General features: G+C 41.8%; 3 protein-coding genes across 3 annotated transcripts in view; 1 reads left to right on the forward strand and 2 right to left on the reverse strand.

Annotated features, from left to right (window-relative positions):
- Positions 1-393: 393 nt before the first annotated feature.
- Positions 394-9,127, reverse strand: helq (helicase, POLQ like; the record flags this gene model as incomplete). Its single annotated transcript, XM_031879649.1, has 16 exons — positions 8,444-9,127; positions 8,166-8,358; positions 7,087-7,648; positions 6,159-6,337; positions 4,612-4,812; positions 4,466-4,538; positions 4,291-4,388; positions 3,398-3,496; positions 3,139-3,284; positions 2,818-3,057; positions 2,564-2,705; positions 1,846-1,950; positions 1,559-1,754; positions 783-940; positions 604-702; positions 394-455 (listed from the first exon to the last, which is right to left on the reverse strand). Coding segments are annotated over exons 2-16 (2,537 nt in total), but the record flags the coding sequence as incomplete, so codon positions are not given.
- Positions 9,128-9,319: 192 nt separating this feature from the next.
- On the forward strand, positions 9,320-10,924 carry mrps18c (mitochondrial ribosomal protein S18C). The gene is made up of 6 exons (XM_031879651.1): positions 9,320-9,404; positions 9,559-9,611; positions 10,016-10,099; positions 10,198-10,255; positions 10,326-10,385; positions 10,817-10,924. The coding sequence occupies exons 1-6, from the start codon at positions 9,344-9,346 to the stop codon at positions 10,891-10,893; spliced, it is 393 nt and encodes a 130-aa protein (XP_031735511.1). The 5' UTR covers positions 9,320-9,343; the 3' UTR covers positions 10,894-10,924.
- Positions 10,925-11,483: 559 nt separating this feature from the next.
- The window catches only part of abraxas1 (abraxas 1, BRCA1 A complex subunit), a 2,616-nt gene continuing 1,243 nt past the window's right edge, over positions 11,484-12,856 (reverse strand). The window contains exons 4-5 of the mRNA XM_031879650.1: positions 12,330-12,441; positions 11,484-12,018 (exon numbers count right to left, since the gene is read on the reverse strand). Coding sequence (XP_031735510.1) covers positions 11,798-12,018; positions 12,330-12,441 — 333 coding nt within the window. The 3' untranslated portion in view covers positions 11,484-11,797. The remainder of the gene's footprint in view (positions 12,019-12,329; positions 12,442-12,856) is intronic.

Below are 12,856 nucleotides of genomic sequence, written 5' to 3' on the forward strand. Positions count from 1 at the left end.
AACAACAACAACAAGTTCATGGTCTGAAACAACAACAACAAGTTCATGGTCTGAAACAACATGTTCATGGTCTGAAACAACATGTTCATGGTCTGAAACAACAACATGTTCATGGTCTGAAACAACAACAACAACATGTTCATGGTCTGAAACAACAACAGCATGTTCATGGTCTGAAACAACAACAACAACAACATGTTCATGGTTTGAAACAACAACAACAGCATGTTCATGGTCTGAAACAACAACAGGTTCATGGTCTGAAACAACAACATATTTATATTCTGAAACAACAACATATTTATATTCTGAAACAACATGTTTATAGTCTGAAACAACAACATGTTTATAGTCTGAAACAACAACAGGTTCATGGTCTGAAACAACAACAACAGGTTCATGGTCTGAAACAACAACAGGTTCATGGTCTGAAACAACAACAACAGGTTCATGGTCTGAAACAACAACAACAGGTTCATGGTCTGAAACAACAACAACAGGTTCATGGTCAGAAAAAACAACATATTTATATTCTGAAACAACAACATGTTTATAGTCTGAAACAACAACACCACCACCTCCATGGTGGTGGCAGTTTCTCACCTTTCTCACCATCTGTCCTGCAGCTTTTCTAGCTATGAAACTCTCCGGTACTCCGACAGCTGCAGACATCTTCTGCTCTGCAGCAGTCAGCAGAGTGAACTACAACAGAACAACAACGATGGTTAGTGACTCAGATCTAAGAGAAAGGTGAGGTCATAAAGTCCATCAGTGAGTGTTACCTGTCTGAAGAACACCATCCAGTCCGGCCTGCACTGTGTGATCATGTCGTAGGGCGTGACCAGGTAGACCAGGTGGAGGCAGCTGTTGAGCAGCAGACCCTCCAGACCTTTAGAGAGGTCTTTGTACAGAATGTCACTGTAGGTCAGATCCACTGAGCCTGAGGAGTCAAACATCTGCATGAAGGTAACTGACAACAGAGTCCAGCTGATCAATGGTTTAGTTCTGCAGGTATCTGGTCATTAAGTATTGGACACATTAACATGTTGACCTGGTGATCAATGAAGTTATTACAGTTCATCCTGAATGATGAACCACTTTAGTAAAATATTAGCAGACAGTTAACTGAATACAGAATAAACCATACATTTATTATATTGATTAAAAAAAACTTAACCTGAAATTAGCTGGTAAAAAAATATAACTTATTTAACTTTCACCAGCCACTATTACTCATTGATGTATTCTGGTAATGTTTTTATTTTTCTGATCTTATTTCATCATTAATAATCATGGAGCTTCTGAATAAGAAGTTGGTAGGATTCATCCTGACAGGAACATGAATGTGTGGACACGATTTCATGACAATCCATCCAACAGTTATTCAAATATTTCTGTCTGGAACAACGTTTCCGCTAAACCAAAGTGTGGTCTCAAAGTGTGATGACTTCCTTTCAGTGGGAGACAGACTCACCTTTAAAAGGTAGCTCTACCTGTCGGTAGGAGACAGACTCACCTTTAAAAGGTAGCTCTACCTGTCGGTAGGAGACAGACTCACCTTTAAAGGTAGCTCTTCCCAGCTTGGTGACCTGCAGACTTTGAGCCGTCACCGTGATGAGATCTTTGTCCTTCAGGAGGTCCACACTCTGCTGCACCGCCTCCGTCAGACTCGTCTCTGCACACAGGTGCTTCTGCTGGACGGACAGCAGCGTCCCACACAGGAAGTCCCTCACCCGGTCCACCGTCGAGGTGATCTAGAAACACATGAATGTGGATATTCCCGATCAGCTGCCTCGGGGGGTGAGCTCACGTTTGGATACGAGGAAAGAATAAACAGATGTTTACGTTTAATCCGATGAGCGACAGGATGAGACTCAGGAGGCCTTTTCCATCGTCACGCATCAGGTTGCTGTAACAGTTTTCCATCGGAGCACAAACGAGTGTTTTAGCCTGAGAATAAAGAGAATATAAAGGTCAATACACAACGGTGTAAACCATCATCTCCTGCAGAGTTGGAACAAGCGTCACCTCCTCTTTGTGCAGCAGTGCCAGAATCTCATAAACTGACTTTTTATCCAGTTTTAAATGTTTATGATACACTTTTTAGATCTTGATGGTTTTTACCAGATGAAGGATTTTAGTCGTTCGATGTCTGGATCTTAATTAATCAGAGAAACAAGCTAAGCTAACGTTAGCATCAGCTCGTCTCTCGAGTACAGCTGGTATTGTTTAGACTGAGAGACGTCTAGTGGCAGAAAACTACATGTTGTGTGTTTAAATATCCTTCTTTAATGTAACTATTCTACAGGTTTATGTTCTGCTTATGTCAGTCTGGTGGATGGCTCTAAATACTACAATACCCAAGAGCCTCAGCTGCTGTTGCTAGGCAGAAGACAGTCGGAAGCGTCAGAAACAGACTGAAGTTAAATGAATTTATGCTGCAGATCTTCCACCTGCCTTTAGTGGAGCATGTAACAGAATGACAAGCTCTGTGATTGGATGAGTTCTGCTGAAATGCACCCTGGGAGTCGTAGTTGACTCTCTCCTCACATCTCTCAGTTACCATGTGTCTGTCCTTGTCCTGCAGGACGAGGACGCTCTCTCCCGCGGTGTCGATCCCGGCTCGACCGGCTCGGCCGACCATCTGTTTGTACTGACTCCTCTTCAGGAAGTCTGAGGCCACGAACGGAGAGCGCAGGATCACTCTGAGGAGAGCAGGACGTCAGCACACATTTATATATGTATTTAATAACATGAGACACGGACTACGTTTACATGTACATAAACATCTTGATATTCTGATAACGTTCTGCTCACCTGCGGGCAGGTAGGTTGATCCCTGCAGCCAGTGTGGAGGTGCAGGTGAGGAGACAGAGCACCTCGTTGGAGTATGCCTCCTCCACCAGCTTCCTCTCCTCAGAGGTCAGTCCGCTGTGGTGATACGCCAAACCGTATGGCACCGTCCTCCTGAGCACCGGACACATGGAGCCGTTACCGCTGGCCTTCAGCTCTCTGAGGAGGACGGCCTTCTCCTCTTCCTTGAGGTGGAGGAACTCTCTGTGAGAGAGGAGGAACTCTGTGAGTCAGCCGGTCAGAAGAGACAACACTCACTCCCTCAGATATAGTTCAGTCACTCACTCCTTCAGGTATTTGCAGATCATCCCCACCACGTTCTCACAGTTCTTCTTGGTTGGACAGAAGACCAGACAGGAATGTGCTGGAATGACTTCAGTCACCAGAGCGATGATGTGATCCGGATCCACCTTCTGCATGGAGCTGGAGTACTGAGGGAGGAGGACCAGTCCACAGTCCGATAGATGTTAGGAGGTACTTCATCAGTGCTGCATTCAGCTGAACAGAAACTAAAAACTGTTGATTTATAACAGACTTTATTTACCTTAAAGTTGAGAAGACGTGAGAATTTAAAACATTCCTCTTCATTTGGGTCGACTTCATAGATGGTGTCGTTCAGTTTAACGTACTCCTTCAGCTGGACCTGAACACAACACAGAACCGCTTTACTACTAATACTCAGTGGTGGGCCGTCAGGTCCAGCAAGGCCTTCTCTGCTGGCCTAAACAGAATCACAAAGTTATAGCTATTTTATAATTTAAATTTTTTTCTTAAATACACTACATGTATTATAATTTATAAATTTATTTTCCCCATTATCTTATGTTCTCATTGCACAGCTACTGTCTTCCTCAGTTGCTCTGCTTCCAGTGCAGCTTGTTTTAAGTAGAGCTTTTATCCAATCAGATCTCACCTCTGTGTCTCTAGGTAAGAACAGAGGCAGAGGCCTGCAGACTCACAAGTGCATCCATGTGCACTTTAAGTAAATGGGGACGATATTGTTAATTGTCATAGTGTTCAACCAATCAGATCTTTAGTTTGACATGTTGGGCGTATTCTTTGACGTATCAGAGCTGCTAGCTGGTCTACAACTACGTCAGCATTAACGGGCAGCTCAGTGTCCATGTGCAGCTCTGCATTGAGGTGCAGAGTGCGCTGTGATTGGTTAGTGGGCGAGCACGTGACTATCGCGAAACAAAATTTACAGCAGAGCTTAGTTGGAGGAGTAAGAGTTCAAATTGAAAGATATGGAAGAAATTATAATATTTTTAAGGTTTTACTTGGTGTAATTTATTTATTTTTTACTACTACTAATACTAATAATAATACTACTACTAGTCATACTATCAAAACTACTAATACTACTAATGTTAATACTACTACTACTACCACTAGTACTACTAATACTAATACTAATGACAAGTTCAATTCACTTACAGGCCTGAAGTCATTTGTGTAATTCTCTGCCCTCAGAAAGGTCTGCAGGTCTCTGATGTTTCCCAGAGTGGCGCTCATTCCGATAATCTGAGTACTTTCTGGAAAAGAGTCGAGAAGAATCATTTAATTCCAAAGGTTTTAACAACAGAGACTAAAGCGAGAAGACGTGACTTACTGGTAGTGTAGAGAACTTTGGCCAGCGTCATTTCAATAATGGCTCCTCTGCTGCCGTCACCCAACATGTGGAGCTGTAAGACACATGTGGACATTAAGCCTCTCACCTGTACCTTAGCTCACATCTGAACACCTGTGCTGGTTCACCTCATCCACCACCACCAGACCCAGGTCGTCCATCCTGCCGGTCTCGATCAGAGAGTTGACGAGGCTGTGGGCTTTCTCTATCGTAGCGACGTACACCGACCGGTTGTTTCTTCTCCTCACAGGAGGAAACCTTCCTTTACTGCCGGCGTACTCCTCCACCATGAAGTCCAGCTCCAGGCCGAAGCTCGCTAACCCCCGCACCTGCAGAAGAAGAAACAGAAGGTAGTTCCTAGTGGTTCAGAATGAGGTGCTTTGAAAAGGTTAGGAAAGGTGTCCCACAGGGCTCTATTCTGGGTCCTCTGCTATTCACTATAAACACAAATATCATCTCTGCCACTTTATAACGTAAATTTCTATGCAGGTGACACCATTTTATCTCCTCTTAATTACCTACAGCTTCTAATTAAAGGTCCGTCCACTCTCCTCCCAACAAAGTAGTCTCCTAGTGACGTGGAGGGATCGTGCTAGCTAGCAGTGGTGGGCTGTCAGGGCCTGCAAGGCCTTCTCTGCTGGCCTAAACAGAATCACAAAGCTATACCTATTTTATAATTAAATAATTGTTCTTAAATACACTACATGTATTGTAGATATTTTCCCCTTTATCTTATGTTCTCATTGCACAGCTACTGTCTTCCTCAGTTGCTCTGCTTCCAGTGCAGCTTGTTTTAAGTAGAGCTTTTATCCAATCAGATCTCACCTCTGTGTCTCTAGGTAAGAACAGAGGCCAGAGGCCTGCAGACTCACAAGTGCATCCATGTGCAGTTCAAGTGAATGGGGACGATATTGTTGATTGTCATAGTGTTCAACCAATGGCTCATGGCTACTTTTCTTTGTCAAAAGCTACTAGTGACAAATCTAGAGACTTGTTCTGGTGTTATTGGAGAATTTCCTGGTGTTTTGACGTTAAAGCACGTACGTTCTGCTCTGTGGTGAACGAGCAGCGGGTGCTGCCGTGAGCCCCTCCGCCGCCGCCCACAGAAGCCTCGTGCTGCAGTCCCAGCTGCAGTCAGAGCAGAGAGGAGACGCACTCTCGGCAGATAGTGTATCTACAGGTGTTGGCTTCATTTTTACACGAAACAAATAATAACTGTAGCTGTGTTTCAGCTGCAGGACAGCAGTGAAGGCCCAGGTATAACATGCACAGCCCACCACTGCTAGCTAGCTAGCTAATTCTTGTCTCAGTTGTGTTCTAGATCAGTGCCCCATATCACTCTTTCAAAGCTACTACTAGTTGTCAACCGGACCATAAATTGAATGGGAAAAATGTGGCAGCCGTCACCGTCCGGTAAGCACAAGGTTGGCGGTTCGATCCCTGGCTGCTACGTGTCCTGTGCCGACATGTCTTTGAGCAAAAACACAGAACCCCTAATCGCTCCTCGGGTGCTTCACAGCAGCCCACTGCTCCAGAGGTCAGACTTCATATATGTATCCATCTAATGTAAATGACGATTGCAATAATGAAGGACGCCAAAAGACTCTCTCTGACAGACTTCATTCTCTGAGAGGTCTCACACTAACAGTGAGACCACTCTTCCTTCTTGTGGTACCTTCTCCTGAACCAGCGAGATGTACGGTAAGATGAACAGACAGTCTTTCCTCCTGCACAGCAGCTCTCTGAGAACGAGGATCTCCGCAACCAGAGTTTTCCCTCCGCTGGTGGGCAGCGAGTAGATCAGGTTCCTCCTCTGCTGGACACAGTCCAGGTTCAGACACGTCTCCTGCCAGTCTGGAACAGGGAATACAAACACTCGTTCTCTGTTTGAAGAAACATGAAAGGAATCCACCGAGCAGCTCGTCTAAAGCTCACTGATCAACATGTTGGATCTGGTTTCTTTCATGTGGACAAGAAGTGTTAAAGGACACGTTTGGCTGTTTCTCCCTTGATGTCAAACTATTCCACTGAAACTACGTCTGGTTGCAAGTCAACAGAAAAATCGACAAACAAACAAACAATTATTGTCTTTATCAGTTAATCTGCAGTTGAAATGAAACAACTCGTCCATCGACAGCTGATTAATCAGCAGCTGTTATGATGATCAATTCATCATTAAAGTCATTTTTAAAGTAAAACAAAAAGTCCAAAATTCTGACACTAACTACAGCATATTAAGGCAGCTGTCAGTTCGTAAAAATGTATAACTATATTTTCGTGAACTTGTGTTTTTTATTCAGATTGAGGACTTTAATCTCAGATACTGAGAGTGCTCTCTCTGGAGGCCTCTGGCTCCAGATTAACACAACTGAATATCTTAGATTTTGGACTGTTGGTCGAACAAATGAAGACTTTTGAAGACGTTACCGTTGACTCTGAGATACTGAGGAGCTATTTGTTTTACCTTTTATAGAACAAATGAAAAACAATCTGAAGACTCGTCAATAATGAAATGATTGTTGATTACAGCGCTCGTCTGCCAATAATTTTCACAATTTGTGACTTTCAGAACATCCGTGGACCTCCTGCTAGTTGAAGCTAACCGTATAGATCCTTGATGCCTCTGAGTGTGAACATCAGCTCCTTCACTTTGGTGGGGAGTCCGTAGAACGGCCCGAGGTCGGTGGTCTCAGCACAGACCTCCTCCATGGCCTGCATGGCCACGCTGATCTCCTCAGAAACGACGGCTTCCTTCAGCCCGACGCTGTGTGAGACGCTGGACGGAGCTGCGGCGTTACAGAGCATCGTCCTCTTTATCTCCTCCGTCACACTCCTCCTCGCTCTGCTTTTATCCTCAGCGTCTCTGAGAGGAGTCGAGGTTTTGTCTCCGTCCTCCAGTCGGCTCCTCTTCGCGGCCCCGTCGACTTGCTCCTGAAACCGATGCTGGCTGGTCGGTAGGTCCTCGAAGGGTTCGTCTGTGAGGACGTCCAAGATGGAGTCCGTGAGGACGTCTTCGCGCGTCTGTCTGGCTCTCAGAGCAGTGAAGTCGGGCTGATCGTCACGACGTCGTTCATTCTGCTCGGCGGCGTCCAGCCTCGCCAGCAGAGAGCTGTCCTCCAGGATGCTGTCATAGTCCCCGAACAAGTCCTCGCTGTCACTGCAGTACTGTGAACACAACACCGACCTGTCAGTCAATGGTCCTCCAATCAACAGAGCCCAACTGATCAGCTGATTCATCAATTAGTCCATCACAGAGAAGACACTTCAGAGACATGTTAGCAGCTTCACCCTCCTTTAAAACCACCAGCAGCTGATAGATACCGGTTCTGACAGCCGATTGGTCAGTTAGACATGATGTCATTGACATACTATATTTATATGATCAACAATATCACTGATGTTTGAAGACTTCACCTTGTTTCAATGATTTAAATCAGACAAATATTTGTTTGATAATTGTTTGGTGAATAAATTGTCATAAAATAATCAAAGATGCCGATCAAAGTCTAGTTTCTCTTGTAAAATGTCCAAAACCAGGAGATATTCATCTTATTATCAGAGGAAGATTAAACCTTAAAACTAATAGTTTAACATCAATGCCTCTAAAATAAGTCAGAGTAAAATACATATTCATATTATATATATATATATATATGAATATGTATTTAAAATAACAGAGTACCTCAAAAGCTCGTCCCTCAGCCATGATGCTGCTGAGCCTCCAGTCTTTACATTTCTGTAGGCAGGTAGCTCCTCCCCTTTTCCTCACAGGTGTCCGGTGAGTCCTCAGGTCCTCCCTCGACCTCTTCCTCGAGGACACTCGTTTTATTTGGAGGTCTTGTCTCCCAGAAGCGTTCATCACCGGTTCATGTTAGCTAGTAAACACACACACCTGTACATCACTACCTGTTTATTCTTTAACTAGTTAACGTTAAGATAAATAACGATAAGTTGACCTACTTTACGTTAGCTCTCTCCTGGCAGTTGGACTCTTTGATTTGTTCCGTAAACGAGCTATTGTTCCACTAAAAACACAGCAAATTAATCTCAAACTTGCATAAAAACGTATAAAACTTTCCAAATTAATTATATTACTAATTCTGTAACTTAAAGCTTAGTTTTAACGAAGAAGGTTCAACAGCTCGACGAGCATCACATTCAAACATTGTCTCCGGTATCATCGTCATCGTCAGAGTAAGAGAGAAATCCTGCCGTCGTTTCTATCTTCGGTTTACCGGTTAACTAGCTAGCGGAGCTAACTGAGATCGCTTCCTTAGTTGTATTAGTTAATCTAAAGTAAACGTCTGATAAGTTACCAGATATCAAAGCTCATGATTACCAGATAACACACGTGTTTATTCGGCGCCATATTCCGCCTCTTAGCAGTTTATCTTCGTTGTACTGAGGATGAAAGTACTTATTATGTTACTGTTGATTAAAACAGGTGAAATCAAACGGACTCTGGCGAATGGTCACGTGCGTTACTCAATGTGACTACTACGTCTTTATAAACATTGAGTATATATTGTTGATTAAAGTAACAAGTTGTGTTAATGTGACCCACCCACTCACTCACTCCGGGGTCTTTCCTATCTTGTCTTGATATATCTTTGAGGAGGGTAACGTTTTATCTTTTCCGAAAGAAAAATTAAATTTGCGTTCATAGCAGAAACATAACATCTACGATTACAAAAAGAATCGCATATTAAAGCCATACTTACAATTAAAGCTACATTTGACATGTAATTTTCCTCAAATTAATGAGCAACAACTTTAAAGGTGGTAGGAACTAATTGTTAAAAAACTCAGCGAAGCACCGGAGTTCCTGGCGGACAACTTCCGGTACTGTCTCGGGTCACAATGCTCGCGCTGAGAGGATTAAAGAGGCTAAAGTCTGTTTTATCACAACACGGAAACACAAGTAGGACTTTATTATTATGTGTGAATGCTTATCAAGTTATCATAAACCATCGCTTTATTTATTTATTTTAATTATACGGTTAATTCAGTGATAATGTTGCTAATGCTAACCTTAGCATAAAAGCTGTTATTAACATTTAAATCTGCTCCTGCAGCTGTAAGAAGCGTCACAACGACGTCACATGAAGTGCGACACAAAGACGACACGGTAGGTTTCATATATATATATATATTTTATTTGAACACTTATTAGACTATTTATAGAAACTTTATATTATTTGTATTTAACATATTAACAAGACTACAATATATCGTAGTGAATACATGCGTAGAAATATTATCAAAAAATATTTAAATAAAATGAGGGATTTATACTAAATTAAATATAATTAGTTAATTACTGTGCATTAAATAAACCATATGAATAATTCTGAAATTAGTTTATTTGACCATTTAATAAATTCAGAATTTTTAAATTTTATTTAATAAGAAACTTCTACTAAAATCATGAAACATCACTAACATGTGATATTACATTTGTAATTTACGTTATGAGGTTGACCTGATTGTATTAATTATTATTATTATTAATATTTAACCTTCCTGTTGAAGCTGGTGAAGATGGAAAACCCGTTCAAAGAGCCTCAGAAAGGATGCGTCCTCTGCAGCGTCACAGTGGACTTCAAGAACACTCAGGTGAGTTACACACCTGGTCACACTTGTACATGCCTGTTCACATCTATTCATACCTGTTCAATAAGAAACATGACCTTGTTTCCTCGTCTCCTTCCCAGCTGCTGTCTCAGTTCATCTCTCCTCACACAGGTAGAATCTACGGTCGTCACATCACAGGTGAGCAGATCGACGTTAAACCGGATCAGAATCCCTCTTCAGGTCCACTCAGTCTCCTTTTGTTTCTCAGGGTTATGTGGAAGGAAACAGAAAGAAGTGTCCAAGGCCATAAAGAAAGCTCACTCCATGGGTACGTTTCACCAACTATCACATTTAATACAATGTCACATTTAATTCAATATCACATTTAATAAAACACTTCGGGTTCAGAGTCTTTGAGAGTCTCTGAACCCCGAAGTGGTTTTTCTGCTCGTCACATTTTACTGATTTTCTCTTCAAAATAAAAGTCCTGCTCCTCTACTGAAACAGAACCATGACTAGAAGTAGAACTTGTCTTTAGTGCAGAATAAGCTATGACATCAATCATTAAAAAAGAAACACAGGTTGAATTTCTTTGATCATTCTCTCTACAAATATAAATCCAACATGTTTCAAGTGTCTACAAATGTTAACAATGTTAGAAAGAGGCTCTACGTGTTATAAATATGAATCTATTGACATGTTTCTTCCTCCTCTCCTCTCTCTAATTATTGATATTTAAATGAGCTTTTCTCTCTCCAGGTTTCATGTCTGTGACCCACAAACATCCTCAGTTCATGAGGGACCCAAACATCTGTGGAATCAAACATCTGGATTAGTGATCAGTGTTTAATAAAGCTGTCAGAACTCTGAGGTCACATGGGTCATTATTTTATCAGTTAATCGTTCTTTCATATTTTGTATTAAACATCTGAAAAGAGCAAAAAAATTTATATCAAAAATATTCAACTCGCTGAAATATAAGAAAACATTTGAGAAGATGAAACCATCAAATGTTTGTTTATTTCTCTAAATATTTGCTGATTAAAGATATTTTTTTATTTGATCAACATGTTAAAGTGTTCGATACATTCATCAGTAGTTAGCTTATGTTAGCATAGCAGGCTAACATAAGCTAACTTAATGCGGTGTTCACAACAAACGCGGCGCGAATGCCGGTCTCGCCGGGGACTATTTGTGTTCATGTTGTGTTAGTTCTCTCCGCAAGACAAGAAAATGCCTTCTAAAATACTTGTCTTCTCAATGGAGTCTGGATCGATCGGTGCTATGCTAAGCTAACACTGTAGCAGCTCCATCAACACTCAACATAACGTCACATATGCGTAAATACGGCGGCGTCTATTCATTGTTTGTACCATATGGTTTACACACACATTTATACACAGTTTGGTCTATTGATATGAGGGATCGTAGAGCTCTGGGTGAACACAGACGGATACAGTATTTATTTCCTGATTCAACAACGGCAGGAAGTCAGTGATGACGGGGGAAGCATCTCAACGCCGATAGGCTATCGCGCCGAAGTTTTCGCGTTTAGTGTGAGCACACCTTAAGATAGTGGACATGACACCAGCTGAGCATTAGCATGTTAGCATGCTAACATAGCAATAAAACTAGTTGCTATTAATTAAATTAACAAACAGTTTTTAACATAAATCATCTTTATCATTTTTAAACATTGAAGAGAAACGAGGATTGAATCCACGTTTGACTTCCGTCATTTTATTCTGAAGGCTGGCTCTTCCTGCGTTTCCTGTCCCGCCCCCCCGACATCTCCTTTGGTCTCTTCCTGCCAGACCTCGTTTCAGGAGACGGTGTCATGGAGACGGCATCAGGAACAGGAAGTGAGTCCAGAGTCAGAGTGTGAGAGTGAAACGGAGGAGAGCACAACAGAGACCTGAAGACCTGCTGGAGGACCTGGTCCCTCTGATCCACGGGACCACCTGGAGACAGAGACAGAGACAGACCTGAACCAAGACAGAGACCTGAACCAAGACAGAGACTTGAGACCTGAACCAAGACAGAGACCTGAGACCTTTATTTATTAACGATGAACACAGTAATAAAATATCTGCTCGATGATATTTAAATGTTTTACAAATCATTTAGTAAAAATGAACAAATACTACATGTTAATCATCATTTATTTGTGTGAATAGTAAAATAACTATTAACTAAAGTTTATTTAACTATAAATTTGTTTATTATTTGTAAATTGAATTGTCTGAACAATAATATTTCGTAAAAATCAAACCTTTTCCTGCTGAACTTTTCTTCTTCTCAACAAGTTTCCTCCTGAGAGTCGAAACGTCACTCTGGAGTGTTTCTACGAGACGTTCACTCTCCTCCAACGTCCTGCAAGCTTTCTGTCAATGAGGAGAGTGAGACGTTAAAACACACCAGACGATGAGAGTGAGACGTCGAAAACACAGACGATGAGAGTGAGATGTCGAAAACACAGAAGATGAGTGTGAGATGTCGAAAACACAGAAGATGAGTGTGAGATGTCGAAAACACAGAAGATGAGTGTGAGATGTTAAAACACAGAAGATGAGTGTGAGATGTTAAAACACAGAAGATGAGAGTGAGATGTTAAAACACAGAAGATGAGAGTGAGATGTCGAAAACACAGAAGATGAATGTGAGATGTTAAAACACAGAAGATGAGAGTGAGATGTTAAAACACAGAAGATGAGAGTGAGATGTTAAAACACAGAAGATGAGTGTGAGATGTTAAAACACAGAAGATGAGAGTGAGATGTCGAAAACACAGAAGATGAG

This window comes from Anarrhichthys ocellatus, unplaced genomic scaffold, assembly GCF_004355925.1.
Source record: "Anarrhichthys ocellatus isolate YVR2014 unplaced genomic scaffold, GSC_Weel_1.0 scaffold338, whole genome shotgun sequence".
Taxonomy (NCBI): domain Eukaryota; kingdom Metazoa; phylum Chordata; class Actinopteri; order Perciformes; family Anarhichadidae; genus Anarrhichthys; species Anarrhichthys ocellatus.